This window comes from Mesoplodon mirus (assembly GCF_964341445.2).
Source record: "Mesoplodon mirus genome assembly, chromosome: 17".
NCBI lineage: Eukaryota > Metazoa > Chordata > Mammalia > Artiodactyla > Ziphiidae > Mesoplodon > Mesoplodon mirus.
The window spans coordinates 44,239,566-44,257,842 of NC_138993.1; the positions used below are offsets into that span (position 1 = coordinate 44,239,566).

At 35.3% G+C, this 18,277-nt stretch overlaps 1 protein-coding gene across 2 annotated transcripts in view; it reads right to left on the bottom strand.

Annotated features, from left to right (window-relative positions):
* Nucleotides 1-16,593, bottom strand: part of KLHL1 (kelch like family member 1) — a gene marked incomplete at both ends in the record, with an annotated part of 381,529 nt that extends 364,936 nt beyond the window's left edge. For both annotated transcript variants that reach the window (XM_082602078.1, XM_082602077.1), the window contains one exon: nucleotides 16,091-16,593. In XM_082602078.1, the coding sequence (XP_082458204.1) occupies nucleotides 16,091-16,593 (503 nt within the window). The remainder of the gene's footprint in view (nucleotides 1-16,090) is intronic.
* Between the last annotated feature and the right edge of the window lie 1,684 nt (nucleotides 16,594-18,277).

The window sequence follows — 18,277 nt, forward strand, 5'->3', positions numbered from 1 at the left end:
AATGAAAACAAAAATAAACAAATGGGACTTAACCAAAATTACAAGTGTTTGCACAGCAAAGGAAACCATAAAAGAAACAAAAAGACAACCTACAGACTGGGAGAAAATATTTGCAAATGATGCAACTGACAAGGGCTTAATTTCCAAAATATACAAACAAACAACTCAACAACAACAAAAAAACCCCAGCCCAATTGAATAATGGGCAGAAGATCTAAATAGACATTTCTCCAAAAAAAGAAATGTAAATGGCCAAAAGACATGTGAAAATATGCTTAACATCACTAATTATTAGAGAAATGCAAATCAAAATTACAATGATGTATCACTTTACGCCAGTCAGAATGGGTATGATTAAAAAGCATACAAATAACAAATGCTGGACAGGGAGTGGAGAAAAGTGAACGCTTCTACACAGTTGGTGGGAATGTAACTTGGGTAGCCACTATGGAAAACAGTATGGAGGTTCCCCACACAACTAAAAATAGAGCTACCATATGATCCAGCAATCACACTGTTGGGCATATATCCAGACAAACTTATAATTCAAAAAGATACATGCACCCCTATGTTCATAGCAGCACCATTCACAATAGCCAAGACATAGAAACAACCTAGATGTCCATTGAGAGAGGAATTGATAAAGGTGTGGTAGATATATACAATGGAATATTACTCAGCCATAAAAAAGAATGAAATAATTCCATTTGCAGCAGTATGGGATGTAACTAGAGATTATCATACTAAGTGAAGTAAGTCAGAAAGAGAAAGACAAATATAATATGATACCACTTATATGTGGACTCTAAGATATGACACAAATGAAACTATCTATGAAACAGAAACAGACTCACAGACATAGAGAACAGACTTGTGGTTGCCAAGGGAGAGATGGGTAGGGGAGGGATTGAGTGGGAGTTTGGGGTTAGCACATGCAAACTATTATATATAGAATGGATAAACAACAAGGTCCTACTCTATAACACAGGGAACTATATTCAGTATTCTGTGATAAATCATAATGAAAAGAATATAAAAAAGAATATATATATGTGTGTGTGTGTATAAGTGAATCACTTTGCTGTAGAGCAGAAGTTGACACAACATTGTAAATCAACTATACTTCAATTAAAAAAATAATTTAAAGTTTTGCTCTTTGATAGGCTCTTTAATAATACATATTTAATTTTACAATTGAAAAAGTATTCTTCTAATAAGAAATCGATTTAAAAGTCACAGGCCATTATTAAGGAGAATAATTACATGTAAATATTTTATATATGTTAGGACAAGAAATAAAGTGAAGAATGAGCTCTCTTTTCTCTGTGGGAGAATATGTTTAGTGGTGCTTCCAAGCCATCTGGTAAAATACAAAGAAGAATCAGAGATGAGGACAGCATAGCATTTCCTTTCTGTGTCCTTAAGGTAAAGCTATGAATTGTACTGCTGTTCCTCTAGTAAAAACAATGGAGATGGTTCCCACTGTCTCAAGATAAAAGTCCTTGTGGTCACACAGCAAGAACTTCTGAGCTTTCTTTGCAGAAATGTTTGTATAAAATTATCCAGGTTTTTCATCTACTGCCAAGAAGAAGACAGCAAAAAACTTAATGTGAATATTTCATGTTCTGCAAGGCAAATATCAATAGATGATTCCTTGAACCATGTATCAAATTCGAGGTGTGTTACTCCAATACATGATTCAAGGTAAATTAGAAGCAAATTTCTATTCAAAATATGAATAATCAACACAATGGATGTTTATCTGACTTATAGTACTTAAATGTTAAAAAGAAATATACCATACAGTTGAGTTTCTTTGACTCATCATAACATATTTTTTCATTCAATCATAAGTGTTCAATGACCAGTTGTTTATTCATTTTTATGCCATTAAGTATTACTCAATATGGCTATTGTAAAAATATTTTATCTATTTCCCATTAATCTATATGTTGTGACCTTGATAGCACACTATTTTGATTAAAGTAGCTTCATAATACATCTGGAATCAGGAAGTGTTAGTACTCAAATTTCTTAGCTTTTCTCAAAGTTGTTTTGTCTTTTTCTAGTTCCTTTGAATTTTTTAATGGATTTTTGAAGGAGCCTGTCAATTTGTACAAAAAAACAAGCATGCAGAGCTTTTCTTGGGGGATGTGTACTATCTATAGATCAATTGGGGAAGAACTGACATCTCAATAATAGTAAGTTTTCTGAACCATGAACATAATATATCTTTCCATTATTTAGGTCTTTAATTACTATCAGCCTGATTTTATTGTTTTGAGCTTATGAGATTTCACATCTTTTGTCATAGGTATTCATAAGTATTTCATACTTTATTGATGTTACTATGAATACATTATTTTTGTAATTTCAATTACTAATTGTTCCTTGATGGTATATAGAAATACAATTGAATATTGTATATTGATTCTATATCCTGCATCATGAAAAACTCTATCCTTTTTATAGATTACATAACATTTTTTTCTAATAAACAATTCTGTCTGCAAACAAAAACCATATTGTTTATTTCTATATAGATGATCAATTCCTGTACAAATGAAAACTTTTCTTTTTCCTTTCCAATATAGATGCCTTTTATTTCTTTTTGTTTTTCTACTGAACTGACTAGCATCTCCAATACCATGTTGAACAAAAGTGGTGAGAGAAGACATCCTTATTTTGTTCCAGATCTTAGAGGAAACACATTTAATCTTTCAACATTATGATGTTGGCTCTAGTATTTTTATAGGTTCTCTTTATCAGATTTGTATTCTTTTCTCTGAGATATACTTTATCTAATATTGATGCATCCATTCAGCTTTCTTTTGTTTAGTCTTAGCATGCTATGTATCTTTTACATCTTTTTTCTTTTTAACCATTTTTTTTATATTTAAAGTATTTATTGTAAGCAAGATATACTTGGGTCTGGCTTTTTATACAATTTGATAATCTTTGTCCTTAAATTATGGATGTATAGAGCTGCTACTTTAATATAATTCTTGAGATATTAAGGTTTCAGATTATAATCATGCTGTGCGTTTTCTATTTGTCCCATCTTTGTTCCTGTTTTCTTTTTTTTTAGATTAATTGAATAATTTTTATGAGAGCACTTAAATTTTGTTGTATTACTAGCTACTTATCATTGTTTTGTTAATTTAGTGGTTGCTTTAGGATTTCTAACATACTTCTGAGACTACCTTCAAATGATATACCACTTCACATTTAGTATAAGAACCTTGAAAAATGATACTTTCATTTCTTCCCTTGAGTCTTAATGCTGTAGAAGTCATGCATATATCTTATGCATGTGATAAAAACTTCAAATTATAGTGTTTTTTGTTTGTTGGTTTAACCACCATTTGTCTTCCAAATGTTCCAGATTTATATAATCAAGAATAACCTTAAATGTTTACACATGTAATTACCATTTCAGGTGGTTTTCATCCCTTTATGCCAACTGGTGTCATTTTCCTTGTTCCTAAAGGACTTTAAAATTTCTTATAGAGCATGTCTCCTGTTGACGAATTGTTGCAATTATTCTATGCCAGAAAAACAATTGTAATATCACTCTCACTTTGAAAAACATTTTGGGTATATATAGAACTTCATATGAGCAGGGTTTTTTTTATAGTACTAAAAAGATGTTGTTCCACCTATCACTTGCATATTTTTCAATGAAAAATTATCAATATTCTTATTTTTATCCCTCTGTGCATAACATGTGTTTTCTCTGGAAGCTCTGATATTTTTTCTATTTATCGTTCATTTTGAGAATTTGATTAAAATGTGACTTATGGTAGTTTTCATGTTTCTTGTGTTTAGAATTCATTAAGATTATTGAATCTATGGGTTTATACTTTTCATAAAATTTGAAACCTTTCTGCCATTATTTCTTTTTTAATTTAATTTTACTTTTTTATACAGCAGATTCTTATCAGTTATCTATTTTATACATATGAGTGTATATATGTCTATCCCAAACTCCAAATTCATACCACCACCACCACCCCTCCTCCCACTTCCCCCCCTCGGTGTCCATATGTTTGTTCTCTACCTCTGTGTCTATATTTCTGCTGCAAACCGGTTCATCTGTACCATTTTTCTAGATTCCACATACATGAGTTAGTATATGATATTTGTTTTTCTCTTTCTGACTTACTCCACTCTGCATGACAGTCTCTAGGTCCATCCACGTCTTTACAAATGACCTAATTTTGCTTTTTTATGGCTGAGTAATATTCCATTGTATATATGTACCACACCTTCTTTACCCGTTCATCTGTCAATGAGAATTTAGATGCCTCCATGACCTGGCTATTGTAAATAGTGCTTCAGTGAACATTGGGGGACGTGTCTTTTTGAATTATGGTTTTCTCTGGATATATACCCAGTAGTGGGATTGCTGGGTTATATGGTAATTCTATTTCTAGTTTCTTAAGGAAACTCCATACTGTTCTCCATTGTGGTTCTATCAACTTACATTCCCACCAACAGTGCAAGAGGGTTCCCTTTTCTCCACACCATCTCCAGCATTTGTTGTTTGTAGATTTTCTGATGATGCCCATTCTAACTGATGTGAGATGATACCTCATTGTAGTTTTGATTTGCATTTGTCTAATATTAGTGATGTTGAGCATCTTTTCATGAGCCTCTTGGCCATCTGTGCATCTTCTTTGGAGAAATGTCTATTTAGGTCTTTGGCTCATTTTTGATTGGGTTGTTTGTTTTTTTAATATTGAGCTGCATGAGCGGTTTATATATTTTGGAGATTAACCCTTTGTCTGTTGATTCATTTGCAAATATTTTCTCCCACTCTGAGTGTTGCCTTTTCATCTTGTTTATAGTTCCCTTTGCTGTGCAAAAGCTTTTAAGTTTCAATAGGTCCTGTTTGTTTATTTTTGTTTTTATTTCCAGTACTCTAGGAGGTGGATCAAAAAAGATCTTGCTGTGATTTATGTCAAAGAGTGTTCTTCCTATGTTTTCCTCGAAGAGTTTTATAGTGTGTGGTCGTACCTTTAGGTCTTTAATCCATTTTGAGTTTATTTTTGTGTATGGTGCTAGGGAGTGTTCTAATTTCATTCTTTTCCAGGTAGCTGTCCAGTTTTCCCAGCACCATGTATTGAAAAGACTGTCTTTTCTCCAACATATATCCTTGCCTCTTTTCTCATATATTAGTTGACCATATGTGTGTGGATTTATCTCTGGGCTTTCTACCCAGTTCCATTGATCTATACTTCTGTTTTTGTACTAGTACCATATTGTCTTGATTACTGTAGCTTTGTACTGTAGTCTAAAGTCAGGGAGTCTGATTCCTCCAGCTCCTTTTTTTTTTTTTTTTTTTTTCCATCAAGATTGTTTGGCTTTCTGGGGTCTTTTGTGTCTCCATACAAATTTTAAGATTTTTTTTTCTAGTTCTGCAAATAATGCCATTGGTATTTTGATACAGATTGCATTGAATCTGTAGACTGCTTTGGCTAGTATAGTCATTTTCACAATATTGACTTTTCCAATCCAAGACCATGCTATATCTCTCCATCTGTTTGTGTCATCTTTGATTTCTTTCATCAGTGTTTTATAGTTTTATAGTTTTCTGAGTACAGGCCTTTTACCTCCTTAGGTAGGTTTATTCCTAGGTATTTTATTCTTTGTGTTGCAATGGTGAATGAGATTGTTTAATTAATTTCTCCTGATCTTTCATTTTTAGTGTATAGGAATGCAAGAGATTTCTGTGCATTAATTTTGTATCCTGCAACTTTACCAAATTCATTGCTTAGCCCTAGTAATTTTCTGATGGCATCCTTAGGATTCTCTCGCTATAGTATCTTATCATCTGCAAACAGTGACAGTTTTACTTCTTCTTTTCCAATTTGTATTCTTTTTGCTTCTTTTTCTTCTCTGATTTCAGTGGCTAGGACTTCCACAACTATGTTGAATAAGAGTGGCAAGGGTGGACATCCTTGTCTTGCTCCTGATCTTAGAGGAAATGGTTTCAGTTTTTTGCCATTGAGAATGATGTTTGTTGTGGGTTTGTTGTATATGGCCTTTATTATGTTGAGGTAGGTTCCCTCTGTTCCCACTTTCTGGAGAGTTTTCATCATAAATTGATGTAGAATTTTGTCTAAAGCTTTTTCTACATCTATTGAGATTATCATATGGTTTTTATCCTTCAGTTTGCTAATATGGTGTATCACATTGATTGATTTGTATATATTGAAGAATCCTTGCGTCCCTGGGATAAACCCCACTTGATCATGGTGTGTGATCCTTTTAGTGTGTTCTTGGGTTCTGTTTGCTAGTATTTGGTTGAGGAATTCTGTATCTACATTTATCAGTGATATTGGTCTGTAATTTTCTTTTTTCGTAGTATCTTTGTCTGGTTTTGGTATCAGGGTGATGGTGGCCTCATAGAATGAGTTTGGGAGTGTTCCTTCCTCTGTAATTTTTTGGAAGAGTTTGAGAAGGATGAGTGTTAACTCTTCTCTAAATATTTGATAGAATTCACCTGTGAAGCCGTTTGGTCCTGGACTTCTGTTTTTTGGATGATTTTTAATCACAGTTTCAATTTCAGTGTTTGTGATTGGTCTGTTCATATTTTCTATTTCATCCTGATTCAGTCTTGGAAGGTTGTACTTTTCTAAGAATTTGTCCATTTCCTCCAGGTTGTCCATTTTATTGGCATAGAGTTGCTTGTAGTAGTCTCTTATGATGCTTTGTATATCTGCAGTATCTGTTGTAACTTCTCCTTTTTCGTTTCTGATTTTATTGACTTGAGTCCTCTCCTTCTTTTTCTTGATGTGTCTGGCTAAAGGTTTTTCAATTTAGTTTACCTCCTCAAATAACCAGCTTTTAATTTTATTGATCTTTGTCATTGTTTTCCTCATATGTATTTCATTTTTTTCTGCCCTGATTTTTATGATTTCTTTCCTTCTACTAAGTTTGTGTTTTGTTTGTTCTTCTTTCTCTATTTCCTTTAGCTGTGTGGTTAGATTGTTTATTTGAGATTTTTCTTGTTTCTTGAGGTAGGATTGTATTGCTATAAACTTCCCTCTTAGAACTGCTTTTGCTCTGTCCCATAGGTTTTTGATCATCGTGTTTTCATTGTCATTTGCCTCTAGGTATTTTTTGATTTCCTCTTTGATTTCTTCAGTGATCTTTTGGTTATTTAGTAATGTATTATTTAACCTCCATGTGTTTTTGTTTTTTTTACTATTTTTTCCCTGTAATTGATTTCTAATCTCATAGCATTGTGGTCAGAAAAGATGCTTGCTATGATTAAAATTTTCTTAAATTTACCAAAGCTTGATTGATGACTCAAGATGTGATCTATCCTGTAGAATGTTTCGTGTGCACTTGAGAGGAAAGTGTAATCTGTTGTTTTTGGATGTAATGTCCTATAAATATCAATTAAATCTATGTGATCTATTGTGTCATTTAAAGCTCATGTTTCCTTATTAATTTTCTGTCTGAATGATCTGCCCATTGGTGTAAGTGAGGTGTTCAAGTCCCCCACTATTGCTGTGTTACTGTTGATTTCCTCTTTTATAGCTGTTAGCAGGTGCTTGATGTATTGAGGTGCTCCTATGTTGGGTGCATGTATATTTACAATTGTTCTATCTTCTTCTTGGATTGATCCCTTGATCATTACATAGTGTCCTCTTTGTCTCCTGTAATAATCTTTATTTTAAGGTCTATTTTATCTGATATGAGTATTGCTACTCCAGCTTTCTTTTGATTTGTGTTTACATGGAATAACTTTTTCCATCCCCTACTTTCAGTCTGTATGTGTCCCTAGGTCTGAAGTGGGTCTTTTGTAGACAGCATAGTAGTCTTGTTTTTGTATTCATTCAGCGAGCATGGGTCTTTTGGTTGCAGCATTTAATCCATTCACATTTAAGGTGATTATCAATATGTATGTTCTTATTGCCATTTTCTCATATTATTTTGTGTTTGTTTTTGTAGATCCTTTTCTTCTCTTGTGTTTTCCACTTAGAGAAATTCCTTTAGTCTTTGCTGTAGAGATGGTTTGGTGGTGCTGAACTCTCTTAGCTTTTGCTGGTCTGTAAAGCTTTTGATTTCTCCATCTAATCTGAATAAGATCCTTGCTGGGTAGAGTAATCTTGGTTACAGGTTCTTCCCTTTCATCACTTTAAATCACTTTAAATATATCATGTCACTCCCTTCTGGCTTGTAGAGCTTCTGCTGAGAAATCAGCTGTTAACCTTATGAGAGCTACCTTGTATGTTTTTACATTGTAGCTTTTAATAATTTTTCTTTAACTTTTTTTTCAATTTGATTACTATGTGTCCCAGCATTTTTCTCCTTGGGTTTATACTGCTTGGGACTCTCTGCACTTCCTAGACTTAGGTAGCAATTTCCTTTCCCTTGTTAGGGAAGTTTTTGACTATAATCTCTTCAAATATTTTCTCAGGTCCTTTGTCTCTCTTCTCCTTCTGGGACCCCTATAATGCAAATGGTGTTGTGTTAATGTTGTCCCAGTGGTCTCTTAGGCTGTCTTCATTCTTTTTCCTTTATACTGTTCTGCAGCAGTGAATTCCACCTTTCTGTTTCCCAGGTTAGTTATCCATCCTTCTACCTCAGTTATTCTGCTATTGATTCCTTCTAGTGTATTTTTCTTTGCAGTTATTGCATTGTTCATCTTTGTTTGTTTGTTCTGTAATTCTTCTAGGTCTTTGTTAAACATTTCTTGCATCTTCTCGATCTTTGTCTCCATTCTTTCTCTGAGGTCCTGGATCATCTTCACTAACATTATTCTGAATTCTTTTTCTGGATGGTTGCCTATCTCCACTTCATTTAATTGCTTTTCTGGGGTTTATCTTGTTCCTTCATCTGGTACATAGTCCTTTGCCTTTTCATTTTGTCTATCGTTCTGTGAATGTGGTTTTCATTCCACAGGCTGCAGGATTATAGTTTTTCTTGCTTCTCCTGTCTGGCCTCTGGTGGATGAAACTATCTAAGAGACTTGTACAAGCTTCCTAATTGGAGGGATTGGTGGTGGGTAGAGCTGGGTGTTGCTCTGGTGGGCCGAGCTCAGTATAATCAGAATCTACTAAAGAAATAAACCAAACCAAATCACATACTTTATTGTAGATACAAAGAGATTCTGGCATTCACCTCTTGAAGAACTATAAAATAGTTGTATTGTATTCTTCTTCCTTTGTAGTATAAACTCTTGCAATTTTCTGATCCCATTTTTAAAGTTTTTCTATCATATTTCAGCCAAGATGAAAATGCTGATTCACGTGGGTAAACATCTAGCAATATCAGTAAGAAAAAAGGAGTCCAAATGATCTACCAGGATACAGTGTCACAAACAAGTATGATAGGAAATTAAACTGAATGGTTTTCTATGAGAAATTATCAGAGTTGGACTAAGGCTACCTAAAGGATAGGAAAAGGTGAATTTAGAATTAACATGAACTGATTCCACTCTTTGCTATTATTGATGACCCTTAGATCACTTTCAAGTACCATTTCTGTGACATGATCTTCAGCCTAAATGATCTGTCTCACTGACTTACCATTCAAAATGACTTATTCCTGGGATCCTAAAATCATAGTACACGTTCTCTCTGGTCAAGTTAAACTTTGTTATGCTTTCATAAGTACCTGGATCAATTTGTTTTCAATTCCTGGCCAGAAAAGTCAGCAAATGTAGTTAGCATTAAACATATATTGTTCAATAGATTTTCTTTTTTATATCTATATTTGACTTATAAGATTTTGAAATATTTAATTCTGCTCAAATTATCTGTGTGTATATAGGATGTTTTCTTCAAAGTTTTGAATAACCTTGTCTTAAATGCAGAAAGGTAATTTAATTATTATCTGGTCTAAACTAATACGTAAATTCCAGAGCATTTGTTTTTACAGCTACTACAAAAATACCTACAGTTATTTTGGATGTTAAAATAAATCAAAAGAGTCTCATTACTATGAGACTCTGTTTAAAATGTTGTCATTTTCATGTTGAGAAACTTGATATAACTCTAAAATACCCTGCAGATCTAAGTTTTCTGTAAATTCTATAAGAGCTCTTGGTCAAAAACAATGAAATTTGAATTAACATGTACTTGTTAGAAGCATATCATCCTCCAGATAAACAAATTATCTTTTGAGACTTAGGAAAAATAAACCAATGAAATAAATATCTGATCAACAGTATATTCTATATTAACCAAATGTTGGATAGGGAGGATTTCTTTATTATTTTTAAATTATTTAAAGTAGTACCTTAAAGTGGTTAATGATATAGTTTACAAAGTATTCATTAGTAATTTATCAAAGAAATCCAGAATATGGTTCTTCAATTAGTGTAGAGGTTTTATTGTTTGTTATAATTAAGAGTTCTATTTATTTCATCTTGCATTTATTGGGTTGGCCAAAAGGTCCATTTGGGTTTTTCCACAAGATGTTACAGAAAAACTAGAATGAACTTCTTGGCCAAACCAATATACTCACATCTTTCTCTCAGATAGCTGTGGAGTTTTGTGTACCTGAAAATCCAACCTAATGATCTTATTTCCTTTTCCTTTATGATCTTCTTAGTTTGCCTGAAGCAAATTTGCTCAGAGGGGATGGCACCTGGAAATTGTGGACCTCTTTGCAAACAATATATAATATTGGTAAACCTATCTTAAATTAAGTAAAACAAAACAAAACAAAACAAAACTTTCCCCAAACAAGCTGTTGTCTTTTGCTAGTTCTGACTTAAATTCTAATAGGCTGTATAATACCCAAGCCTAGAATAAATTAGCAAGGAAGACATAAAGTTGAGTAAAATCACTCTATATACTTTTTCACTAAGAAATTGAGGTCATAGAGAAAATATGAACATTATTTTAACTTAGTGTCCATAGAAGAATAGTTTGAGAACTACTTTCCTGAAGAAATAACCCTTTGCCATTTTTTTTGTTTTTCTTTTTTCTTTTGACTGAAGCAAGGCTGCCTTCTTTTTATTCTAAACAAATACCACCAACCTCCATGTGATTTTAATGGTGTATGCTCTCTGTCTGTGACACTTCTCTGTATCAATCGTTCTGAACTTCAGAAGGAGATTTTCTATCATGATGCTCTCTTTTGGATTCCAAATTTAAATAATTTTTCCCTCTTTAGGTTATTTCCTCATACTTTTGATTAATTAAAAAGTAAAATGCACTGAATGAACCATAATTCAGGAAATAACTGAATGTTTTTTAACTTGGGCAAAGTCTTCCTTGACTGAGCCTTCTCAGGCATTGTCCATCACTATCATTTTAAAAAGTCTATTTAAACTTTCAGACACAAGCATAATTTCCACCAGGGGAACAAGAGAACTGCTTCAGCATAATCTTGGTTGGAGCATCTTTTTTTCTGTTCTGTTTATTTGTTTAAGAAGAGGTAAAGAAGAGTTGGCAAAATCACCTGGAATATGGTGTCAGGAGTCAGAGTGCAAGGATTAAAAATTAGCTGTACTACTTACAATCCTGTGGTTTGAATCAACTTAATTACCTGTCTATATCTCAGTTTTCTCATAATCATAAAATGATTATGTAATCATTTTAACAAAGGGATCCATAATTGTACCAGAATCATAGGGCTGTTCTGAATATTAAGTTCCACAATATAAATATTCAGCTTGATATCTGGAAGATAGCAAGCTCTTAATCAATGTCACTCATTATGATTATGACAAATATGTATTCACTCAGTAGTATTTATTGAGTAACTACATGCTCTATGATAAGGATAAAATAATGAGCAAAACAGAAATGTCTTGTCCACTGGGCAACTGTAGTTAAAGACAAACAAAAAAGGCAACATGGATATTAATATATGGATACAATAAGAAATTGAAGACAGAGGGCAGTTACTCTAAGAACATAAAATAAGGGGATAAAATAAATTTTAAAAATTTTAAATGTTTTCTTCCTGGGGTATCAATGAATGCTTCTTTAAGAAAGGTACAAAACTTTTATTCAAAACATCTCAATAATGGATAGGAAAGAATCCAGAAAAGGGTGGATTGAGGGAAGGAGAGCCACTATGTAATAAGGAAAGGAATTAATTTTGTGAGGCCCAAAGGCAGAGAGAAATGGTAAAGAAGAATGTTGCCTCTGGAAGACAGAGAAGGATGGTGGGGATGGGATTAGTGAAGGGCCTGGATGGCAGACAAGGGTCAGCTCTTTCAGGGCCTAACTGACCAGGAGATAGATTGTGGTCAGTGTGGTGTAAATGCTTTGAAAAATAAAAGGAGAGCCAGGATATGGGGGAAAAGTTCAGATTTTTATCTTATACATTTTCATTGACTCTGGTGTGGAGAAAGGATTACAGGTGGCAAAATCAATGAGGAAAGAGGATGCAGATGGCAGTTTCAGAAGTTGAGTTGAAAGACGACAGTATTTTAAAACTAGGTGTGGACAATGGAGATGGAGAGATGTGAGCCAGACATAGGGGAGGACATTTTTGAAGGAAAAGTGACAGGGCTTTGTGGAATATTGAAAATCAGGGGAAAGAGGATTCTGGTAAATATGATCCTGGATTTCTGGTTTGCACAACTTAATGCATGGTGAGCTATTCTCTGAGATAGAGAAGAAGAAAATTGAGCAAGAGAGAAGGGAAATTATGAGCTCAATTTTGTACATGCTGTATTTATATTGTATTTGTGATATCTACCAGAAACGTCAAGTGGATGTGTGAGACCCGAGTTCATGGGGGAGGGGAGGAGAGGGGGTTGTGGGTGTGGGGAGGCAGAGTCTAGGTTTTGGGATGCAGCTCTAAAATACAGTTTATGGGTGGTAACTGAAACCATGGAAATAGATGCCTGCACTCTGTGAGAACTGAGAAATCTAAAAAAGCAAGCAGTTTAACACGACATCTTTTCTCCTACTCACATCACTATAAACTGCAAGAATAGAAATATTTCTCTTTGGTTTCTTAGTTTACTACATATAGAATTTTGGACAAAAATATGCATATCAAAAATATATAGTGATCTGAATGGCTAGGAAATGATACACTCTCCAACAACTACATTCAGACAGTAAAGTAGAGAAAATAAATGATTAATAGCATAGGGCAAGAGCCTATTACTGTAAGAGTTAGGATTCTTAATGGTGTCATGGTTAAGGTAGTAGAATACTGAGATTTGTTTATGTGTGTCTGGTGGAGTGGGATAAGATAAAGTCTGGGTTTCAGCAGTAAATCAGTTTATTACTGTCTTATTGTTACCTTTATGTTTCAACTCCATGATAATTTGACCTTTCCAGAATTCTGAGATTAAGAACAGCTTTCTGCTGAGCAACTTCCAGCTGCTGCTTGAACAACAAATAAAACCAACTGAGCTACTTATGCTTATCTAAAACAATGTTCTTAATTAGTATGAGACCAAATGAATAAAGAGAAGATCAGAAAATGAAGGAAGAGAAAAAGAGCCAACTCTTTTTTATACTTGAAGATTAATTTAGCATAATGGTCAGAATTGATGAAACAAAGTGCTAAATATCAAGTGTGATATCACAGAACAGTGATAGAGTAATGACCCAAGTAATCAAAATTATCATGCAGGTTTACGTGCTTCATGTGTTCATTGGTCATTATGAACAATATGTAGATTTCCTGCATGGATTATGATAGAAACCAAAGTAAATCCACTGAATTATTTTACATATTGTTTTCCATTCCATACTTAACTTTGGAAATGCTGTCCTTCTGGGAAATGAACATTATTCTTACTGCATATTATAATAATATATATTGATAATAGCTTATTGCTAAGTTTAGCAGCATGTTGTCAATCAATCATGAGCACAGAACCAGTAATCTATGAATGTTTAGGAACATATAAAGTCCATGAGAATACTATCAGTGTTGACTGATTTGTCCAGTGAGAAATTAAAATTTAACTAAAGGATTTAATCATTAATAAGAATTTAAAAATAAAATTAGACCTGATTTTCAATATTTTACACATGCAAGCCCTCATTGGAACCCCTCATTCCAAAAGTAAATATGATTTGGGGTGGCACTTGGCTTATTTTCAGAATTATTTTCATTTACAACCCTTTGTGTGTAAAAACACTGATGTATATTCAAAAGTAAGGGATTGGAAGTTAAATCTGATGGGTGTTTCATCCCTAACTGAGGCTATTAGTTATTAGTTTTATTTTTTAATTTATTATATTTTCTATTTCCAAATTGTCCAATTTACATGAAAGTCTTCTGAAATTACTCATTCCAAGTATGCCTTATTTACTTAAAACTGTATTTTTATAAATATTTTTTAAATTATTAAACATTATTAAACATTAATATTCCCAGAAGGTCAGATATGTGAGCTGATTTGAAGACTCAAAACTGAAAGAAAAAGACTCAAAACTGAAACTAAAACTGAAACTGGAAAAAAAAAGAGACTCAAGACTGAAAAACAAATCTATTTATTCCCTGAACTGAGACCCAAAAATATCAATTTCAATAAAATAATAATTAGTAAATCTTTAACCTAACTGGTTTTCTTTTAAATATATAAGGTGAATTGTTAAATGTTTATGAATGATTTCCTAAATCTAAAAAATTACATTTCCTCAACTAAAGGGGGTAAAGCCCAACATATTTTATTTTTTAAAAAAGATATAAAACTATAGGTCACTAGTGAATACATAAATCAAATAATTCCATGGTATTAATAGTACCCAAAATTATAACCATTTTGGTAAAGTATCTTAATTAATTGAATAATAGATAAATTTATATTTAGATTGCCTATATATGGAAAAAACTTTCTCATACTCAAAAATTACAAATTAAATTTCTCTGTCTTTAAAATCATAATGTTACATTATATTGTCTTCACATATTAGATTATGTTCAAGGCTCTTAAAATTCAAATTCAAATCCACATAATCCATATAATTGAAAATTTTTAAGGATAATTTTTGTATCTTTAACTTCACATTTGTCAAGATAATTGAAGACCACCTATGGTATTATTTTGTTTTATGTGTTCTTTTTGTGACTTAACTTTATAAAAAGTTGATTCAATCAAACAAAAGTTTAAAACATTGCTTCCATTTCTATTTTTTTTTTTTTACTGAAAGGTAAATTTTATTAACAGTTTCATTATTATTTTCCTATATTTCTCTTGTATTTCTTCTTCAATAATATATTCTGATATATGCACTTAAATGCAAACCTTTTCGTATCATCACTATATGCCAAAAGTAGTAATGATCTAGTGTAGAATGAATCAATTCTTTGAAAATGTCAAACTCAGAAGGAGGTTATGTGTGCAAAGTTTTTCTATAAGTCTTGAAAGTAGAAGAACTGTACTCAAAGAAGTGTAATATTCGATATAAACAAGAAATAAATGTTGACCTGCTCACTAAGAATACACAGTTCCATACCAAGACAACGAATCAGGACAGAAAAGTGCAAAGGGCATTAGCAAGAGTTTAATCCTAAGACTTTAAACAAAGCAAAGGTGTACATGAAGTAGGATAAAAAGGGAAGTTAGGATAGAGAATAGTAACACTGTCTTCCATGGGAGAAAAAAAAAAAAAAAGAGAGAGAGAGAGAGAAGATAATGTTGTTGTCTGGTGGCCTACTGTCCACCTCACTACTCCTGGAATATAGATTCAAGCCACGGGGATCCTAGGTAACCTGTTAAGTCAGTTCCTAGGCCATTATATGAGATGCATTTGAATGGTGTTTAAAGGAAGTTTCTCCTCACATCAAATAACTGGGAGACTGATGTATGTAATTTAATGACAGAAGATGACAGAAGAATACTACAACCTCAGAAATATGAGAACCACTCTACATGGAGAGTTACCAAAATGCATATATATTCAATATGTGATTAAGCTCCGAAAACTTGCAGAAAGGAAAGCAATAGGCATGAGCCAATAGAAACTAAGGAGGAAACTTTTAATGGGGTTGCAACATGAGTAATAAAAACCGGGTTGGCATCTCTTAACCAAAATTTTCAACTTGAAACGTTTTAGACTTAGTAACTACCAGAGCGCACGGGGTGGGGGGAAACGAGTGGAAATTGAGGAATGCTTGGATGCCCCATGGGGACTTACTGTACCTGAGTCCACATCCTTCACCTGTTGCCTGGCTCGAGTTGGCCGGGTCCACTTTGAGCTCTTGCAAGACAAGCCCTTTTTCGTGTGGTCCAGGAAAGTCCATGCCTGGCACCTCCTCCTCTTCTAGGGACTCCACGTAGAAAAGAGTCCTGGCCGGCTGGTGGGTGCCCTGCCCGGGCGCCCCTTGCTGCAGCCTCGTGGCCACTGGCAGCAGGGTGCCATTCAGTGGGTTGAAGGAAGAGGAGGAAGAGGACGGGGAGGCAGAAGAAGAAGAGGAGGAAGAAGAGGAAGGTTTCTTCCAGAAGGTGCTCACGCTGCTCTTCTCTTGGCTTTTGAGCAGGCGGCTCTGGCTGGGTCCCCAGTGCTCGAAGCTGCTGCTGCTGTCTTCTTGCAGGCAGCTGCCCCCGGCCGGAGCGCCGGGGGACTGCGACGGGTGGCTGAAGAGTTTCCAGCGGAGTCGCAGGATGTGCTTCACATCAAAATCTTTTCGCCCAGAGCCTGACATGCTTGACGCAAGGAAGGCAAAGGGACTTCAGCGGATGCAGCAGTAGACGGGTCAGCGGGTGGGGGAGGCCAACGGAGCCCGGGGTTGGAGGAGAGGGAGGGAGGCGCCCTCTGCACCCTGGGATCAGACGGGACCAGGCGGCTGCGCGCCCTGCCAGGCGACGAGCGGAGCGCGGACAGCAGAGCCGCGCGGCTCAGCTGCGGTCAGGTCCGCAGGACCCGCGCGTGGTGAGCTCAACGTCCGGGAGCAGAAGAAGGAGCTGGATGCAGAAGGCTGAGAATCCCCGATCTCCTTGCGGGGTCCCCGTGGTTACCGCGCGGGGAGGGACGACCCTGATGCTGGAGATGGGCGAGGGAGAGAGGTCTGCGCGCTCCGAAGCTTCGGAGGCAGCGACAGCTGGATACACCTCCCTGGCAGGCACCGGTGGCAGAGCCTCAGTGTAGAAGCTGTCGGCTCCCCTATCCTTGCAGCTTAGGGTTCAGTGCCTGGAGAGCGCAGAGAGAAAGATCCCCAAGTCGCGAAGAAGCGCACCCTCCCCTCCGCCTTCTCGGTGCACCTGCGCTCCTGTCACTGGTCTCTCGGAGGATGCTCTGAGAGCTTGCGGGTGCCTCTGAGAAAGTCAAATGCCTTCTGCAAGGCGAGAATGGGTGGTTTTATCTAGTCAGTTTGTAAAAGAGAAAAAAAAAATCTATTCCAGAAAATATAGGAAGGCAAAAAGAAAAGCCCGCGCCGGTGAAGCTGTCAAGGTCCTCACAGTACAATTTTCTCTCTGCCTCAGCGCCTCCTCCTCCAGCGTCAGTGACGCAGATGTGCACTGGGGCCTATACGGAGAGATGGAGGGAGGGAGGGAAGGCTTCAATCTTCTTTATGCAAGTGAGTCTGCTGCTCTTATTGTCCCCTTGCGTGGGTCCTGTCACCTTTGTTCATTCTCCTTCCTCACTACATTACTATGTAGCAATAAAAGTAAAGCAAACAGGCAATATGCTTTAGCATCAGTAGACACCAAACATGAATCATGGCAGCGTAAACTTAACAGGCTGCCATCGGTTTGCAGGTTGCAGGTTAATGGCTTGAATTATTTAATAAGACACATCCTTTAACCTTTAGCCTTAGTTTCTCTGTAGTGAGAAGAAAGAAACGAGGATGTTGGCGTCAAAGTGTGATGATGCCACCATTCTGACAATTACATTGTGATTCTGCCATTAATGCACTCAGGCAGTGCTTCACCCTGGGGGCCAGAGGCACGCAGTAGAAATCTGAAGATGCGCATCTTAGCGCAGGGGACGAGTTTTGCAAAATCAGTGCATTTGGTGCGTCACCTTAGGATGAAAGCTGTTCTGTAAACCAAGAAGTGGAATAAAATAAAATAAAATTTCAAGGCATAACCTTCTAGTGCATAAATCATGATATAAAATGTATGGAAGAATTTAGGCAATAAATGAGTATATCCAAAGGCTACTATTCTGCAAATATCTCTTGTTTGAAGAAGGAAAGATGTGTTTTTTCTTATATGTAGAATGATGAGGTTTATGATCCCTTTCTATCTATGACTACTTAGAAATTTTGCAGCTTTTCCTTTAATGAGCGATGAAAATAGAACCCAGGCACCTTTGCTAAAGCTAAACTGGGGTCAAAGAAATAGTAGTTTCCCTAACTCAACAAGGAATATGGTTGTTTAATGAAA